We start from the raw sequence: 20,573 nt of genomic DNA, 5'->3' as shown, positions 1-20,573 counted from the left end.
ATTTTTGTCTTCGTAAACGTTACTTTGTTTCAGTAACACTAAAAGAGGTCTCTAGCTGTTCTACAGATAAAAGTTAGCTGATAATTTCAATACAAACTCCCAGGAGTAGGGCTTGGAACGTTTAACAGTACAAGTGTTTCCAAATACCCTCAGTGTCATAAATATAAAGGGAAGGGTAACCACCTTTCTGTATACAGTGCTATAAAATCCCTCCTGGCCAGAGGCAAGACCCTTTCACCTGTAAAGGATTAAGAAGCTAGGGTAACCTCGCTGGCACATGACCCAAAATGACCAATGAGAGGACAAGATTCTTTCAAATCTGGAGGGGGGGCGGGGGGAGACAAAGGGTTCTGTCTGTCTGTGTGATGCTTTTGCCGGGAACAGGTCAGGAATGCAAGCCTTACAACTCCTGTAAAGTTAGTAACTAATCTAGCTAGAAAATGCGTTAGATTTTCTTTTATTTAATGACTTGTAAAATAAGCTGTGCTGGAGGGAATGTGTAATCCTGTTTTTGTGTCTTTTTGTAACTTAAGGTTTTGCCTAGAGGAATTTTCTATGTTTTGAATCTGATTACCCAGTAAGGTATTTACCATCCTGATTTTACAGAGGTGATTCTTTTATTTTTTCTTTAACTAAAATTCTTCTTTTAAGAACCTGATTGATTTTTCATTGTTCTTAAGATCCAAGGGTTTGGCTCTGTGTTCACCTGTACCAATTGGTGAGGATTATTATCAAGCCTTCCCCAGGAAAGGGGGTGTAGGGCTTGGGGGGTGGGATATTTTGGGGGAAGATGTTTCCAAGTGGTCTCTTTCCCTGTTCTTTGTTTAAAATGCTTGGTGGTGGCAGCATACTGTTCAAGGACAAGACAAAGTTTGTACCTTGGGGAAGTTTTTAACCTAAGCTGGTAAGAATAAGCTTAGGGGGTCTTCCAAGCAGGTCCCCACATCTGTACCCGAGAGTTCAGAACGGGGAAGGAACCTTGGCACTCAGTGACACAAAAAAAAAGGTATATTTTTAAAAATAATGCCCTTTTTAGAATTGTTTCACTAAGGGAAAGGCAGACAGAACTCCATCAATATCTGACCAATAGGACAGAAAAGAAGCATTCTCTGCTTCAGAGCAAATCAGCATTATCAAACTTCTAAAAAAAATAAGTTGGCATTAACAGGCTGAATTAAGGCAGCTGTAGCAGGCTGTTCACTTCCTTTTATTTTTCTCTGGTATTTACTCAGTTGTGTTGCAAGCCACTGTCACCGTCTATATTTTTTCCCCAATAAAAACTCGCAATGTACACAGCTCTTGTATATGGGGATTGCCTACCCTGCACATCATCACAAAATGTGTTCTTGATTACAAACTAAATAAATATAGACTATTTAAAGCAGTGGTCTCCAACCTTTTTATGCCAAGATCACTTTTTGAATTTAAGCGCAACCCAGGATCTACCCTGCCCCTTCCGTGAGGCCCTGTCCCTTCCCAAAGCCTTGCCCCGCCCATGCCATCCCCCTCCCCGCCAATTGTTCTCCCCCACCCTCACTCACTTTCACCGGGCTGGGGTAGGGCGTTGGGGTTCGGGAGGGGATGTGGGCTCTGGGCTGGGGCCGAGGGGTTTGCAGTGTGGGAGGGGGCTCTGTGCTGAGCCTGGGACGGGGGTGGGAGGCTGTGAGGAGGGCAAGCTCTAGGAGGGAGTTTGGGTGCAGGAGTGGGTACAGGCTCGGGGGGGGGGGGGTCAGGGCTGGAGGTGCAGGAGGAGGGTGCAGGAGGGGGTTTGGGTTGCTGGCTCTGGGAGGGGGCTCAGGGTTGGGGGTACGGCCTTCTGCCGGCAGCACTTACCTCAAGTAGCTCCCGGTTAGTGGTGCAGTGTGGCTGCCACTAAGGCAGGCTCCCTGCCTACCCTGGCCCCACACCACTCCTGGAAGGGGCCAACATGCCCCTGTAGGGGGCGCATGGCTCTGCGCACTGCCCCTCTCTGCACGCACCACCCCTGCAGCTCCCATTGGCCACAGCTCCCCATTCCTGTCCAATGGGAGCTCCGGGGGCGGTGCTTGCAGGCAAGAGCAGTGCCCGGAGGGAGACCCCCGCCCCTCCACCCCCAGAGCTGCGCTGGCCACTTTCAAAAGCAGCGTGGGGCCAGGGCAGGAAGGGAGCCTGCCTTAGTGGCATCCCCACTACACCACCAGAGATCGCGATCAACTGGGAGATCCTCTAGGATCAACCGGTCGATCACAATTGACTGGATGGTGACCACCGATTTAAAGGATTACTAAAATAACACACAACTTAAAAATTGTGCAGTTGACAATCAATAATCTCCCTCTCCATTCAGTGTGATATATATGGATGAGAAAAATCAAAAATAGGTTTCACACATTTTTACAAAACACACACCCTTCTGCCTACTATTCATAGGCCATCCTATTAAAAATGCAATATTCTTATTAACTTTCCACACACAACGAATGGGCAAATGAATTAAAAAAAAACGGCCTTGCAATACTTCGGAGACAGCAAATAATTCAAGCAGTCCACTATAAAATGAACAACAGAATAAATCTTAGATACATCAAGAGGAGTCTACAATACAAACTATAATTAAGGCTGTGAGTTGGTCATGGATTCTGTGACCTCCATGACTTCTGCAGCAATCAGTGTGGCTGGCCTAGGGGCCGCCTGAGCAGCAAAGGCAGCCACCTGGGCCAGCTGCACTGGCTGCTACTGGGGCAGTCTTGGCCACCGCGCACCCCTCCCCCAGAAACAGTAGGAGTTTGGGTGTGGGACAGGGCTCAAGGCAAGGGGCTGGGGCACGGGAGGGGATGAGGGCTCTGGGCGGCGCTTGGCTCCGGGGCCTCCCCGGAAGCAGCAACATCCCCCTCCGTCAGCTCCTAGCAGATGGCTCCACATGCTGCCTCAGCCTGCAGGCACCGCCCCTGCAGCTCCCATTGGCCATGGGCAGAGCCAGCGCTCGGGGTGAAGGCAGCGTGTGGAGCCATGTAAGGAGCCTGTCAGCCCCACTCCCCCCCGCCAGAACCAGCGGGCGTTCGGGGTTGCATGCTGCTGCCACCCCACCCCCCAGCACCAGCGAGGGCCCCAGTCTGCGTGCTGCCACCAGTCGCCCCTCCTCCAGCACCAGCGGGGGCCCCAGTCTGCGTGCTGCCACCGGTCGTCCCTCCTCCAGCACCAGCGGGGGCCCCAGTCTGCGTGCTGCCACCGGTCGCCCCTCCTCCAGCACCAGCGGGGGTCCTGGGCTGCGTGCTGCTGCCAGTCGCCCGCCCTCTGGCAACAGCAGGGGTCCCAGGCTGCTCACCCCCGAGAGCACCAAGATTTAGTCAGGGGTATATAGTACAAGTCATGGACATGTCACGGGCCATGAATTTTTGTTTACTGCCCGTGACCCGTCCATGAGCTTTACTAAAAATACCCGTGACTAAAATGAATAACTATAATAATGAGTAACTATAATCAGCACTGGTTCACTTCTCATTTGTTTGTTACTTACAACCTAACAATGCCCATGATGTGGTACTAGTGGGGGTCTGTTACAGACCACTGAATTAAACCAGAGAACAGGATGAATTATTCCTTAAGCACCTATCTGTAATGTGTGGAAAGAAAGGTTGTTACGGGAGATTTCAATCTGGAAGACATTACATTGTTACACTTTCTAAAAATTATAGATGATAAATTTCTAACACAAAAGTATTGCACCCCACATGAGGTAATGATTTTGGACGTCACTGTGGGAAATAAAGATGAATTAATCGCTGGACTGGAAGTTGGTGATTGCCTAAGGACCAGTGATCCTGATCCAATTACGTTCATTATGGGCAAACAAAGGAGAGTTCTTATCGGTAATAAATTATATATAAAGTATAAGCCCACACACTGCTTCAAAAACGGTAAATTTCCCAAGGCTAAGGAAAATTATAACTAAAACTGATTGGAGAAAACTTGGACAGAAAAATGTGAATTAAAATTGGGAGTTCTTTTAGAATAGTTTGTTAGATGGCCTAAAATCCTTAGTTCCACAATCTGAAAAAGGGCAACTCTGGCTAAAAGACCAAACTCAGGCAATGGATAAATAAAAGCAGCAATTAGAAATAAAAAAGAAATATGTAACAATGAAAAAAAAGGAGAAATAGGTAACATTATAAACTGGAAGCTATCAAGTGTACAAAATGGATAAGAGAAACTAACGACATCAAGGAAAACATCATAGGTGGCAGAGCAAAGGTTGGTAAGAAGGAGTTTTTAAGTACATCAGGAACAAATGAAATCCCAGCAATATCATAGGCTAATTACTAGATGAAGATGGTAAAATTGTTAATAATGATGCAAAAAAGGCAGAACTGTTCAATACATATTTCTGTTCAGTATTTGGAAAGAAGAAGGATGATGTATTTGTATCACAGCTGGATGATAAAGAACTTTCCAGTAATCGAGGACATTAAACAACATCTACTAGTGATAAACCCGTTTTAAACCAGGAAGCCTGGATAACTTGCACCCAAGGGTCCTAAAAGACTTGGCTAATGAGATCTCTGCCCATTGATATTCATTTTTAAGAAGCCTTAGAATACCCAGGAAATTCCCGAAGACTAGAAGAGGATTAATGTTGATCCAATATTCCAAGAGACACAATTATAAACTGGTTAGCCTGACATTAATCCCACGCAAATAATGGAAAAGATGGTCTAGGATTCAATCAATGAAGAACAGGAATATAACTAATGCCAGTCAACATGGTCTTATAGAAAATGTCTTGTCAAACTAACCTGATTTCATTCTTTGATAAAGTCTGGTTGATACAGATAAGTACGCAGACGTAATATATTTAAACTTTGGTAAAGCATTTGACTAAGTACTGCACAACATTCTGATTAAAAAATTAGCACTATGCAATATCAATAAAAGCACACATTACATGGATTAAGAACTGGCTAACTAAGAGCAAATGAATACAAGCCATATTTACAGAATGCGGGACTGTGTCCTGGAAAGAAATGACTCTGAAAAGTATTTAGGGTTCAAAGTGGACAAACAACTCAACATGAGCTCCAAATCAGTGAGCAGTAGTACGGACATGATTTTTACTTCTCTATAAGACACTGGTAAGATAGACAACAGACTACTGCGTATAGTTCTGGTGTCCAAATTTTAGAAAGAATCTTGAAAAACCGAAGAGAGTGTAAAAAAGAGCCACAAAAATTATTTGAGGGTTGAAGAAATTGTCTTACAGTGAGCTCTTTAGGTCTTTCAATCTGTTTAACATATCAAAAAGAAGACTGAGGAGTGATGACTGCAGTGTGCAAGTATCTTCACAGGGAGGAAAAAACGGATATTAAATGGCTCTTTAATTAAGCGGAGAAAGGTATAACAGGAACCAATGGCTAAAAGCTGAAGCCAGACAAATTCAAATCTGAAATAAGGCACATGTTCTTAACAGTGAAGGTGATTAAGCATTGGAAGAAGCCTACCTAGGGAAGCAGTGGGCTCTCTCTCTCTCTCAATGTCTTCAAATCAAGACTAGAAGCTTTCCTGGAAGGTATGCTTTAGCCAAACACAAGTTATAGGGCTCAATACAAGGTAAAGTGGGTGAAATTTCATAGCCTATAATATACAGGAAGTCAGACTAGATGATGTAATGGTCCCTTCTAGTCTTAAACTCTGTGAAGATCATCATAGGAGGGCACAGCCGATAAGTTCAGTTCTGCAAAAGAATGATGAGAGACAAAGGCAATTCAACTTTTGAGAGACTAACTTTGTCAGAAGAGATACCACTGGATCTTCTGGAAGGATTCAGAAGATATGTATGCCAAATTTTAAAAGCCGTGCATTGGTTTCATACAGTTCCATCCTCAAACACTATGTTCTGGTGGGTCTGGCACACTGTTAGTTCCTAAAGAGAATGTGATGATTCCTTCTGAATGCTTTGAGGGAAAAAGCTAGATATTACTGGGGGCGGAGGAGGAGACATACTTTCAAATGAATAAAGAAAACACTGCATTTAAAAAAATAAACAAAACAAAACATTAGTACTTGGGCATTGTGATGGGGCAGCTATCCCTCACTGGCAGAAAAGGGGTAAAAAGCAGCCCTAGGGAGGCAGCCAATTAGAATGGGGCTACGAGGAGCAGCCAATCATGGGCCAGCAGGCTAATATAAGGACTAGAGGGCAGAGCAGAGATCAGTAGCTCACTGGAGCTTGAGGGGAGAAGACCAGGCTTCTAGAAGGAGGAAGGAGCGCCAGCACCTGGGACAGAGCAGTACTGCAAGCAGGGACTGGGGGAGCTAGAGAGCTCCTGGCTGGCTGCTAGGGCCTGCAGGCTGAGGCCCTGAGGTAAGGACAGAAAAGGGTGCTGGAGCCACATGGGAAGTGGCCCTGGGACAATGGACTGCAGTTGCCACTGAGGGAGTGGCTGGACTATTCCCCCAGAAGGTGGGGAACACAAAGTGTGGCACAGCCAGAGGGCAGCGTCACTGAAGAGGATGCGTGGGTCCCGGAACAAAAGTGACAGTGGCGAGTCATCACCAGAGGAGGGCGCCACAGAGAGCAGAGCTAATTCCCATGACAGCCATCAAGAGGCGCCACAGTGGTCAGTTGTACCCTGTCACAGCCATCTAAAAGCTGATATAAATAGCCAATTTCTGGCATGTTTAAAAATTGGGCTTGCAGTTCCTTACATTACTACAAAGTAGTACATCTTCTGGGGACAGTTCCATGATCTGTGTTTTGCAGACTACATCACCATAATGGTCCCTTCTGGCCTTAAAAATCTATAACTCTTAGTTCTCCAAGTTTTGCCTACTTTTCTCTTATGTGGAGACTATCAAGAGTAGTCTAAGTAACTAAACTGCATCAGAAAAACTTCAAGCAACCCAAAGCTCTGACCTCATCTTTTCATTTATTTATTCACCATCTTCTTCAAACCCCTTCTCAAAACATTTTCCTGTGTAGTCTTTCAGACAATCTATAATATTATTATATTAGTATAATCCAGTACAAGTTTAAGTAAGTATATGGTATGTAAAGGGTGCATCCCACTAGTTGCTGTGTGTTATGTCAGACTTATCTGCTTTCCCCCATCTCCTGTTTTAATTTACTCAGGTCAGTTTTGTCTACTCCATATTTTGTGAAACATGTACCACACTGAAAACAAACAGTAATATTACAATAAATGCAAACACCACAAATACAGCCCTGATTCAATACCTACTGAACAAAATGGGGATCTTTCAACTGATTTCAGTGCATGCTGAATGAAGCCACAGTCACAAAGTTTCAGCGCATAAAGTAATTCTAGTGAATCATAAAGGCTGCTAGAGCTCTCTTCTGATGTCTTACTTCCTTACAGCACATGAAACTGGAAAGATAATTTATTATAAATAGACAAGAAAAGAGTTTCAGAAGTGTAAAGGAATGGAATGTTTCAACTGGTGAGAAAACTGGTTGTGCTCCAACTCTCAAAGACTCAGTTCTCACAGAGCTCAAGTTACTTACCTTGTGGCATGATAGCCTGAGTCAGCCTCGACCCAGCAGTAGGTGCAATTGTGTTACTGTGGATGTTGTATTTTCTGCCTTCAATTGCAAGTGTATTTGAAAGACCCAAAAGGCCAAGTTTGGCAGCACTGTAGTTTGCCTGACCAAAGTTGCCATATATTCCAGCAGCTGAAGAAGTCATAATTATTCTTAAAGAGAAGGAAAAACAGAAAATTAATAGTTTCTAGAGGTTGCCAGGTTAAGTGTTGCAGCCATTTTTGGCTTCTGACAATTACACATCCTGAAACCATAAGAATGGTAATTCTGTAACATCTCAACATGTCAAAATGAACGTTTGGATAATTAAGAAGCAATTTTTTTTTTTATGTGTTGGGGTGATGCGAAAAATGACACAAATACTGAACAGTAATGCAAAGGGAATTAAAGGTGCTCAGCACCTCTCAGGATTTGGTCCCATATTAGAACAGAAATAGCAGCTTGCAACCACTGGCATAATGGCACAACTATTCTGTAAGAACCGGGGAGGGCACTAATGGAATGTATGTTTGCATTTTACCACATATTTCATATGGAGATATTTTTACATTTTAAAAATAGCTTTGACAAACAGAAAATTTTGCTAAGTTAAAAACTGTTTTCTCCTACCCCCTACCTAATCAACAGCACTACTCACATGCTTAAAGTTAGACACAAGTTTAAGTACTTGGCCGAATCAGCGCCTAACGCGTGCCACATACATGTCGCCTTTTTGAGCAGTTAAAAATGAGTCTCACCATAACCAGTCCTGATTCTGATCTGAATTACATAGAGTGTGCATCTACAGTAGCTGCACTGACTTAACGAGAATCACTCCAAGTTAACACAAGCGTAACTGAGATAAGAATCTGTCTCAACATCATTCCAAATTGCTATATCGACATGGTTTCACCATCTTCAGTCCAAATAAAGGTGCTTTGGTTACGTTAAGAGAGTCAATGTGAGAAAAAGCTAAAAACTGTACAGAAGCAGACATTCTGCAAGTAACACGTTTCTACACATTATGTGAAGATACATTTGGTAAATAACACTAACATCATTTAGCAATAAACAAAGTGATTTACAAAACAGAGCAAAAGAAGAATTATGTCATATATACAGGGATGCAATTCCCAAAATTATGCCCAACAAGTGATCAAATGGGCAAAATATTTTGCTACCAATCTCTCCTTCTCACTTCATACTCAGCCACTGAATGCCATTTTGGTCACAGAATGAAGCACAAACTAATTTAATCTTCAACTTCTAGGTGGATAGGACTAAACAGCCAGATTGACAAAACACCAGGACAATCATTACAAAGAATACATATAAAGGTGAAAAATATACATCTATCTGGATGTAATGTGAACTGATGGCACCACTTCAGCTATGGGAACATACCAGGCAGAGAGCACACACAAATCTTCACAATAAATCTGGAGATGTTTATTGAAAGACAAAAATAACTTAAAAAAAAAAAAAAAAAGTTGTTCGGATGTCATCCACAGAGCGTGTGTAGGAGAAGGCAGGAAACAAAGGGATGTCAACCTCACACATTTGGGCACAAAGTGATTATTTCCTTCCCATTGACTAAAGGGGAGCAAAAATGATCAAGTAATCCACTGCAACATCAGAAAGCTCGTGTCAATCTCCTGTTTGCTGATGAAAGAATTAACCTTATACAGTTTTACCTTCCAAACTTTTGATTTTTCATATGATTCCATGCAGCTCTGGTGACCAGGAATGATCCCTTCAAATGAACTCTATGAATTATATCTACAATCAAATTAATTGAACAGACATTTGATTATTTTCCCTTTTGTGGCAAAATAAAATATGCAATTTCTACTTCCTCCGAGAAAAAAAAAGGAGAGGCCCATTGAGCTTCATCTCATTTCATTTACACTCAGCTAATTTGACCACAGTCTGGACATCTGCACTGTATTTTTTTAAACTCATTTTGAAATGCTGTGGGATGGGCATTTGAACTGATTAGGCTGGTCTTCTCCCTGCTCCCCTTCTTGTCCTGTGGGCCCCTCTAGCACATGGATCTCATGGTATCACAGACCCCTTGTGCTTAAGCATAGCCAGGGGCTTCTTTTTCTGCGGTTCCTGCCTCTTACTGGTAGTCTTTCGGGGACTTAATTGGGTGCTCATTTCCCATCACTTCACTGAGGGGTATTTGCTTGATGTCCTGTTCCGACTGCCACTGGGCACTGCAGCTTCACACCACCCTTCCCTTGTTATAGGTTTTGGGTATTGCCTGTCTTTCTGGGCTGCTGAGGGTTTCAGGGGTTTCTCGGGGTTACAAATGCATTTTTCCCACATGGCAAAATTGGTGCATGTTTCCCATGTGGGTTTTTCCCGACAGCCTCTGAACCAGGAGGTCTGGTTTTAGGAGTGTTTTTTTTTTTCTTTTCGGAGATGGGGGCGACATTTGCATGAGTCCAGTGTGGATTGCAACACTGACCCAGTGTGAAAGCTGATAACGAATTAAGCATCTTGGGGCTGAGATTTGCAGGCCAAGCGTGAATCTCTAAGGTCAGGTACAACCAGACCCACCCCCAACCCGTGCCCCTCACACTCTCATTTACTTAACTAGTGAAGAAAAGGAGTACTTGGGGCACCTTAGAGACTAACAAATTTAGGTTTCTAGACACTAAGTCAACTTCAAAGTTAATCGACTTACCCCAGTCTTCATCACTTATCCTAGCAAATGAACGGTCCCTCAGAATCCTAAAATACATGGTCAGGAAAACAAAAAAGGAAGGTGAACATGTATTTAAACAAAAGGATTAGAATATGGTACAACAATGGGGAAAAGCTATCTTCATATTTACTTACCCAGCATTGTTTATAACAATATCTGCAAAGAACACAAAAACAAAACATTTTAAGTATGAACAAGTATGAATCTGCACCTTCTTTAGCTCTGCTCCTGCTTTCAAAATCTATGTTATAGGCGCTCACATGCAGTTTGTTATAATTGTTATATAGTCACTCACTCATACTGACTAGGGCTGTTCCAGAATTGGGAAGTGCATGGCTTTCCTTATGTTTTAAAGTATTTTGGGACATGTAGTCCCAGTTTGCCACAAGCTGCAGTGAAGCCTCATAAGTAGACCCAGGTGTTGAGGTGACAGCACTAATCACTGATGGGAAGGTGCCATAAACCAGCCCCCTACCTCAGTGACATCACGCTCAAGTTTGTACTGATGAGACCGCCCAGATCAATGATGCTACTTGCTACAAATTCTGAATTACATGATTTATGGTAACAAAAAAGCTGGAATACTCCAGAACTCAAAGTGGGTGGCACCATGGAGAAACAGTCAGAAAGCCTGTACTGTAACTCAGACCACACAACCAACAATAAGGCAAGAAAGGGAGCTTCGGAACCACCCACTGCCCAGGTTTCTGTCCTGCACATGCTACCCTGAGCATAAAGAAATGTGGACATCAGGGCAACAGAGAGAAATATACAGAAGGGGAAAACTGTATAGTTTAGGGGGAAATGGAACAGATAGAGAGAAAACAGAGGGAGAAGATGGAAAATAATAAAAGGATTGAAGAAAACAGTAGGAAGAAGGAAATGGCTGGAAATAAAAGGAAAGAATGAAAACAGAAGACAGAAGTGGGAAAAGGGGGCAAGAGATAAGTGAAGAAATGGAAGAAAAATTAACACACAGCTCAATGCTTTGTAGAGTTTTATTTGCCTTTGTTCTTATCCATTGCTCAACTCTGACCAAATACCATTTCCAGGTACTCAGCCAAAGTAAAAAGTTAGATAATGATTAATACTGACAAGCATTTGCAAAACACAAACTTTATTAATTAAGGAAATGTTTGGGACCTTTTACTCTCTGTAGCACCACAACAGTCTATTCTTCACTAAGGTAAGGCAAAAATAAAGAGAATTACTCAAATGTTACTGAGCATCTTTAACTCTTCATGAATCTCTTCAACATTCTTTCAATTCTGTTCATCAGGGATTAGATGACTAGCAACATAATGTCATGCCAATAAGAAAATAAACAGCATGATAAAAGAAAACAGATCAAAGTTTGCTCTCTGTTTATGTGAACCAATAATTCTGTCCTTTAGATTTGCCAGAGCAGTCAGAACTATGCTTCCTTGAACTATTTTCAGCAAAAGGGCAAGACAGACATTGTGGAGTGGACTAAGTTATTAAAAGCAAACATAAAACAGAGCCAAGAAAAAAGTGAAATGATACCCACTTCCTTTAAGACTACATATACCGTTTTAAAGAAGAACGCTGAACAATCAAGATTTAAGGAACAAGTCACCATGCTTTAGAAGTATATTTTTTCTGTCTTGGAATTCAAGTTCTCTTTTATCCTGGAATAATAAACTGAAATGATAGTCCAGCCTAGAATATGGGTTATCAGAGATTCAGTACTGCTAAGATATCTGGGTTGCTGTGTTAAGTTTTCCAAGGTGTAGGTCTAATATTTTGGGTAGTGTTCTACAATGACAGTTGGCAAGTGTCTGGCGTAATCTTTGAGGGGACAACTTGGTGATAAAGTAGAGGGGACTGATCTTCACAGAAATGGAGATCTACTGGGGAACCATAAATAATTGCAAACCATTATTTGCCAACTAACTTTAGAGAAGACCTGTAAGGAAGGTCAAAAATTGGGTAATAACTTGAAGGACCATATTACCTGATATATGCTTATTTTTAAGTGGAGCAGCAAACTGGAGAGAGTTGAATTCTCATTTGTTGGCTTTTGTTTGTTTGTTTTGGAAGGGGAAGATGAAGAGTGATGTGTATAAATAAATTCACCTTCTGTTATGTTACCACATTCAGTGTTTATATTAATGGAACAACAATCACCTTTAAAGCCAGTCAGGTTCAAAAAACTAAATCATATAAGTTCCAGGTTGTAAAACTTCTCCCAAGTTTCCCTGACAAATGTTGTGACTCTTAAAATTACTTTTTAAAAAAATAAATAAATATGTATTTCACCCTCCTGTTTCTCTGTGAAAGAACCATATTAGCAAGGGAAACTGTGAAATTGATTATACTGTCAAATGCACAAATCTTTCAGTTATAATTAGGTGTTGCTAGAAATAAGAGTAAGCGAAAAATTTTCGCAAGGAAATATTATTTCTAAACCATTGGTCTCCCTTTAATAAATGGTGTAAGAGCAGAAACATGCTACCTAGGGACAGTCCCGATATTTGCGGCTTTTTCTTATATAGGCACCTATTTCCCTCCACCCCCGTCCCAATTTTTCACACTTGATATCTGGTCACCCTAATGTTACCTTAAAACAGAGACATAAGGGGAATCAGAGTTCCGTTTTTCCCTATGTTATAATAAACTTTTATATATTCCTGACAAATTCAGTCCCTACAGAAGTCATCCATAATGACCACAGTGCACATTATGGAGTGGGTACTGTTGTCTGTCTTGTAGGAAAAAGTGTGTGGCCGCTTTAATGGCTAGAGAGCAAGAATGACTGGCTGCGGCAGCTTCAGACCAGATATGTGTGGGGATGCTGACCAACCCCCCCAGGTGAATGGAAGAGACAGGGGGACTATTTAGGTCCACGACAGTGCAGGAAAAGCCCTCTTTTACCTGGACCAGGCGGAACAGCATCCACCCTCCCATCCTTGGAAGTAGCTAAATAGCAGGTTTTGTCATGATCCACTATGGGCATTAAACTACTCGCTCCTTTCTCTGGGGGCTGGGAAGGACTTTTTCCCTCACTGCCAGATTAGCCAAGGCAAAGTGTGGGGGTTTTTTGCCTTCCCCACAGGGGGTTGGGAGCTTAGCTAGGATGAACATGAAATAGGGATTGGGCTATGATGTCATAACTGATTACGTAATCATGGAGCCAATATTTGGTGCGGGTACTCCATAGGGAAAGGTGATGGTGAGCAGATAAAATGAATTGGTAAAGGATTTCAAGGGGTTATTCTTTAAACAGAAACAGGGGAAGATTCAGGGCTCCTCTGACTGGTACGGCAGGGAATCACACCCCCTCCCTCCTTTATAGCACCCCCTTTAACCTTCATTCAGGGTGGCAGGGCCCCAGCAGTGGGTTGGCTGGGAGCAAGATGGGTAAAGAGGGAGAGCTGACAGCAGCCCGTCCCGCTATGTTTAAATGATTATGGAATTACTTGCACTATACACTTGTATCAGCTGGGCACTCCCAGACATTTAGGAATAAAGTTGCGGCCTAATTATACCACATCCAGTGTGTCCTGTCGTTCTTCCGGCATAGCCGGACAACACTTATTTACAGAAAAAGATGTACTGTCATTTATACATATTCAAGGAACAGTGTTCCTTCCATAAACACTCTAAATGCTCAAAATAATTACTTAGATAAAGCTTGCAATTTTCTTTTATACTAGCAAACTGCTAACTTCTAGTTACTGGGAATGGCTTTTTTATTTGTTTGGGACTACAGAGAGTAGAACACCACAATCTTGAATTTAATTACATTGAATTTCCTGTACATGCTATCACTAATTCTCAATTGTTAACTGCACAGCTTAAGATGACTTTGCATTCACAAACAAACAAGTCATAAGTTAATAATTGTACCTATCCTCCCAAAAGCTTCAAGGGCTGACTGCACAAGCTTCTCACCAGCCTCCACTGAATCTGTAAACAAAACAGGCAGTGATATGATCTCCAAATAAAATCATTTATTTGTTACACAGCCACATATTACTGTATACAATGTACTTCTAGGATGTAGATAACCACATAGAGTGTGATACATTTAAAAAGAAAAAGTGAACTGCTCATGTGAAATCCCCATAGGGTAAAATGAAATTTCAGCCACTGCAGGCAATTAGACCACTGCAATTCCTGCACAAGCCAAACAGTGCAGCATTTTATCATTACATGAAAACCAAGAAGCTACACTCACTAAAAACAGGCAGTCTAGTTTCTATGTTGGCTAAATGATAAGCTTGCTAAGTCACAGAAAAGACTACCTTTTTTGGGGGTCGGGGTTGCTCCCCCTTCCAGCATACCAGTGCCAAGAGTTCAAGTGAATAAAGCGATCAGAGATTTCATTTTAAGATGCTTTATATCTCCATCTCCCCCAGCCTCCGAACAACGTTTTACCTCATTGAATGAATTAAATTACTAATAGTATTGGAGTAGTCCTTTGTCACAAACTGTTACCTTTTCATTTAGTAACAGTTGAACGTACTACTGTATTTCCATAAATGAAGTGTCCCTATTAAATCTATTATGGAAAATAACATACCATAGTTAGCTACTGCTTTTCCTCCTTTCGCTCTTATTTCTTCAACAACTTTGTCAGCAGCTGAGGAGCTTTTGCCATGTCCTTTGGAGTCACCTCCCAGATCATTCACTGCGGAACACAAAAAAGAAATTCTTGATCAATCGATACTCATATGTTTCACAGTCTCTTCTCATCCTGCAGCCACTGAGGTTTCTGGTGTATGTTATTAATGAGATATACTGCAGCTGATTTCTACTGGCAATCTAAGTTATTTGGACGAGAGTAAACAGTCTGACACTACCGCAGGGGTGGGCAAACTTTTACGCCTAACAGCCACATCAAGGAATAGAAATTGTATGGCGGGCCATGAATGCTCACAAAATTGGGGGTGGGGTGTGGTAGGAGGTGAGGGCTCTGGTTGGAGGTGCGGGCTCTGGGGTGGAACTGAGGATGAGGAGTTTGGCGGTGGAGAAGGGTGCTCTGGGCTGGGACTGAGGGGTTCAGAGGGGGATCAGGGCTGGAGCAAAGGTGCGGGAAGGAGTGCAGGTTCCGGCTGGGGGTGTGGGCTCTGGGGTGGAGATGGGGATGAGAAGTTTAGGGTGCAGGACCGTGTTCCGTGCTGGGATAGAGGGGTTTGGACAGCAGGAGGGGGATCGGGGCTGGGACTGGGGCATGGGGAAAGGCTCAGGGGTGCAGGCTCCGAGCAGCGCCTACTTCAAGCGGCTCCCGAAAGCAGTGGCAAGTCCTTTCTCCGGCTCCTAGGCATGGTGCGGCCCCCGACCTGCGCCCCAGCTGGAGTGCCGGAGCAGGGCCGAGTCGCATGGTGTGGCCCCCAACCTGGCACCCCAGTAGGAGCTCACGGACCAGCTTAAAAAAGGCGCACGGGCCGGATCCGGCCCACGAGACGTAGTTTGCCCATCTCTGCTCTACTGGATTAGGTAGAGTTATTTCATAACATTCTATACAGTTCCTGAGGGCACATCTACACAAACACTTATTGCCGTATCTGCTGACAGTAGGGACCCAGAGTGAGGGCAGCAGCTTCAGCAGATGTTACTGAGCATGCTCAGTACAAGCCAAGCAGCATATCTGAGGGGAGGGGCATATAACCCCCGCCGGCCCGTGTGTCATCTCTGCTAAAGTGTAAATCTACAGTGCTAGAACATGCTGCACACTGTCCACGTGGACTCCACTGCGGTACACAAAAAGTACCCTAGTGCGTTTTAATGTATTACTCTTTCAAACAGCAGCACATCAACACGCACTAAGGAACTTTTTGAGTGCAGCACCACGGTCCACACCGATAGTTAGACCACAGCCTACTGAAGTGCTGTAGATTTAGATTTCGTTAAACTTTCTCAGGTCATTTGATGTAGTTTGCATGTAACAGCATACGTAAGTTGATAGTTTCTCCTTATTCAGGACTAACTACGCAGAGCTGGGTAGTACCTCAATGGAAAGCCTTGAATGCAAAACTTCCCAAAATGTGAAAACCCAGTGGCTTTGCTGGTGCTCTTTGAAAAGCTGCATGGTCACATGCAACAGCTATTACAGACACATGGAGTGCATTTGAGACCATTGTACAACTTTATTCACAAATCTGTATGAGCTAGGGTTTATATTTTAGGTCCCAGGGTGAGTTACAGGAGTTTTCTGCAGGAACTAAAGCCACAGGGTGGTGTGACAGTCAGGGTCCAGACACCCCAAGGGGAGAAGAGGTTTAAACCCCCAAAATGAGCAGTTAAAATCAACAGATTGTATACAGTGTTATTGTATCCACAAAAATGGCTCCATTAAGGTCTTTTACAAAAGCTCGTTTTTTGAAAGCTTGTTCTTGTAATGTTCTAAATATAATAATCATGAGATATGTATACAAGCTATGGTTATGACATTACCTATCTGCGTACACAGAGAATTGTGCTCTTAAACTTCAACTCCACCACACATCAGCGAGGTGCGCAATTGGACAGAAAGAGGTACCTCCCAAGCCTGCTATTTACACAAAAGCGGACTCAAGTAACAATCCAGTGTACAACCCAGGAAAAGACAAATGATTGGTCCTTAGAGTTAATGGAAAGACACTAAGGCACCTGGGAATTTTCCTATTTTGAATATCTACAGTGACTAAAGAAAAACAGGTTTCAGAGTAACAGCCGTGTTAGTCTGTATTCGCAAAAAGAAAAGGAGTACTTGTGGCACCTTAGAGACTAACCAATTTATTTGAGCATGAGCTTTCGTGAGCTACAGCTCACTTCATCGGATGCATACTGTGGAAATTGCAGAAGACACTATTATATACACAGACACCATGAAACAATACCTCCTCCCACCCCACTCTCCTGCTGGTAACAGCTTATCTAAAGTGATCATCAAGTTGGGCCATTTCCAGCACAAATCCAGGTTTTCTCACCCTCCGCCCCCCCCCACACAAACTCACTCTCTTGCTGGTAACAGCCCATCCAAAGTGACCACTCTCTTCACAATGTGTATGATAATCAAGGTGGGCCATTTCCTGCACAAATCCAGGTTCTCTCACCTCCTCACCCCCCTCCAAAAACCACACACACAAACTCGCTCTCCTGCTGGTAATAGCTTATCCAAAGTGACCACTCTCCTTACAACCTGCATGAAAATCAAGGTGGGCCATTTCCAGCACAAATCCAGGTTTTCTCACCCCCCCCCCCCCACAAACTCACTCTCCTGCTGGCAATAGCTCATCCAAACTGACCACTCTCCCCACAATGTGCATGACAATCAAGGTGGGCCACTTCCAGCATAAATCCAAGTTTAACCAGAACGTCTTGGGGGGGGGGGGGGGGTAGGAAAAAACAAGGGGAAAATAGGCTACCTTGCATAATGACTTAGCCACTCCCAGTCCCTATTTAAGCCTAAATTAATAGTATCCAATTTGCAAATGAATTCCAATTCAGCAGTTTCTCGCTGGACTCTGGATTTGAAGTTTTTTTGTTGTAAGATAGCAACCTTCATGTCTCTGATTGCGTGACCAGAGAGACTGAAGTGTTCTCCGACTGGTTTATGAGTGTTATAATTCTTGACATCTGATTTGTGTAAACAAAAAACAAAGACACCCTGCAAACCCTTTTTAAAAAAAGAAGAGGTTGGAAGTAAAATCCATCCAAAAACTGGGGGACAAGACACTAGGTGTGAAAGAGTCTGTGAAACAGTGGATGCTCCCTGTAGCTAAGTGGTATGGTGGGAAACTGTTCAAAGGAAATAGGTAAATTGTATTAGAACAGGGATTTTATCTAATACAGAACTGGAAAGACTGACGCATCTTTGTGTTTATTTACTCTGTAACTTTTATGTTTGCCTTCCCTTATCATCCTTAGATAATACTTAGGCCCTGTCTACAATGGCAAAATTTCAGCGCAGTGTACACACGGCAAAGCAGGGTGGATTTGATTTATTTCAATCAATTTGACTTCATGATTTAAATCACTAGTCAGGAAGATTCGATTTAATCATCGTTTTCTACATAAAAGTGCATTCTTGTTGGTTGTTATAACTTTAATACATATTCTTCACAACTCAGAGATAGATGTAGGTTTCATTTTTAGAAGGTACACACTATATGTTTTTAAACAATGACTTATTTTGAAAACTTTTCAGATTAGTTTTACAGCTATATCAGAAAATGAATGATTGTTGGGTTATTTCATTTACCAAAGGTAATTGAAACAGATATTTTTGAAGTCATTGGGAGGTGAACTATCTCTAATTCAACAGGTTAATCATTAATATTTGGAGGATTTTCTTGCCATGCTGTATTAGGAGGACAACACCACCAGACAGACGTTTAAATTGTTTTAGTTACCTAAATTAACAATGTTATGTATTCTGGATTTTTTTCTTCGACAGCAAACATATAATATTTTAACAAAACAAGCATATGTCCCTCGCTTCTCACATTTATCACCAGACTTCTTCTCCTTGTCCAAATCTATTCCGCCCCAACAATCTTCTATTCATTGAACTTTTTGAAACTTTGCACTTTTAGAGAGAGGTAAGGGATTGACTGTATGAAACAGAGTTGAGGTCTGTTATTTCTCACCTCTATATATTCTTTATTTATTTAAAAACATTTTTGCTGTGAACAAGCGTGTTACCTCTGGAGACACAAATCTACAGTCTGAGAACTGCAAAACTAAGCATCTCTGATGGCATCTTCTGGACTGAGTTCTGAGTCCCATTGGGTAGATAGAAAGATTAACCTAAATAATCTATACAGAAGCCCCTGGAACCCCATAAGATTGGGTCCCTAATCCATGAATTATTGGAACTCATTTATAAAACTTTTCTTAAACATTACATGAATATATTGTCTCATACTATAGAATTAGAATTTATAATCCCTATTCCATGATGAGATACCTTTGAGCTATAATGCATCTTAATTAAAACTATCTTTAGATCGGTTTTTCCTCAAAAAGCATTTTACCAAAAAAACCCGATTTAAATTAAAAAAATCCGATTTTTCTCATTTTTTTAAAAAAATCATTGATTTTTATCCACCCTGCTGCTAACCCACTTAGCACGCAGAAACTACAGTTGTAGCACTTTTAAAAAAAAGCGCCCCATTGAGAGGTGTACAGCTTTCTGCGCTGGGACAACAGAACAGCGGGGGCCAGTGTAGACTCCGTGGTGATTACAGCGCTGTGATTGGCTTCCAAGAGGTGTCCCACAATGCCTGTTCTCACCTCTCTGGTCATTGGTTTGAATTCTACTGCCCTGCCCTCAGGTGACCAACCATCATCCCCATGCCGTAAATTCCTTTGGAAATTTGAAAGTCACCTTCCTGTTTGCTCGCTGATGTGTGCAGTGGTCTCAGCGCATCTTTCCAGGTGGCGATGCCTGCTCCACACACAAGGCGATCCCCCGGTTGGAGCAATGCCGACTGGAATTTGGGGAGAGGAGGCTGTCCAGTCCCATCTGCACTCCAGCCATAGGAATTATAATACGTACAGACAGACTTCACGATGAATGACAGAAAGGGGCCATGACCAGGACACATTGCAATATAGGGTCAAAGAGAAGGAGCTGTGCAGCGCCTACCACAAGGTGTGGAAGGCAAACCACTGCTCCAGTGCTGCGCCCATGAGCTGCCAGTTCTACAAAGAGCTGGTCATGATACTCAGCAGCAACACCACCTCCACTGCAAAGGCCCCTGTGGACACTTTGTTGGCTCGTGTGCCAGTTGAGAGTGGACCGAGCCAGGAGGAGGGAATCTTGGACGAGAATGTGGAGGGCGAGAGAGACCCAAAGGCAGAGAATGACTCGGAGGCCAGAGATGCATGCAGTCAGGAGCTCTTTTCTACCCCATCACAGCAGTCGGATCTTGGCTAAGTGCAAACAGGAGAGGAGGCCCCGGTAAGTGGATCTGATTTTAGGAATCGCTGAAGCGAGTTGTTGGGGGCAGAAGGGTTGCAGAAAGCAGACGTGTCTCCCACCGCATGCCTAGTCTGAGCGGCAGAGGAGAGACAATTGCTGCACACAGGCGAGCCGCATAGGGGGCAGGTGGAAGCTGCAGGCTTGGAGAAGACCTTCCCTTGATTCCCTGCTCACCCTCAGCAGCGAGATATCTTCCATAATGATCACATCCTGTGGAAAATGTGGGGACAGGAATGAGTAATGGTCTCAAGTTGCAGTGGGGGCGGTTTAGGTTGGATAGTAGGAAAAACTTTTTCACTAGGAAGGTGGTGAAGCACTGGAATGCGTTACCTAGGGAGTTGATGGAATCTCCTTCCTTTGTGGTTTTTAAGGTCAGGCTTGACAAAGCCCTGGCTGGGATGATTTAGTTGGGG

At 43.0% G+C, this 20,573-nt stretch overlaps 1 protein-coding gene across 3 annotated transcripts in view; it reads right to left on the bottom strand.

Moving 5' to 3' along the window:
• HSD17B4 (hydroxysteroid 17-beta dehydrogenase 4) overlaps nt 1-20,573 on the bottom strand; it is a 125,329-nt gene that overhangs the window by 90,825 nt on the left and 13,931 nt on the right. For all 3 annotated transcript variants that reach the window (XM_074953014.1, XM_074953016.1, XM_074953015.1), the window contains exons 3-8: nt 14,773-14,880; nt 14,097-14,156; nt 10,361-10,382; nt 10,206-10,252; nt 9,208-9,292; nt 7,499-7,686 (exon numbers count right to left, since the gene is read on the bottom strand). In XM_074953014.1, the coding sequence (XP_074809115.1) occupies nt 7,499-7,686; nt 9,208-9,292; nt 10,206-10,252; nt 10,361-10,382; nt 14,097-14,156; nt 14,773-14,880 (510 nt within the window). The remainder of the gene's footprint in view (nt 1-7,498; nt 7,687-9,207; nt 9,293-10,205; nt 10,253-10,360; nt 10,383-14,096; nt 14,157-14,772; nt 14,881-20,573) is intronic.

Source organism: Natator depressus, chromosome 5, assembly GCF_965152275.1.
Source record: "Natator depressus isolate rNatDep1 chromosome 5, rNatDep2.hap1, whole genome shotgun sequence".
Lineage (NCBI taxonomy): Eukaryota > Metazoa > Chordata > Testudines > Cheloniidae > Natator > Natator depressus.
Note: the sequence above shows the minus strand (reverse complement) of the source record. Positions and strands in the feature narration are given on the sequence as shown.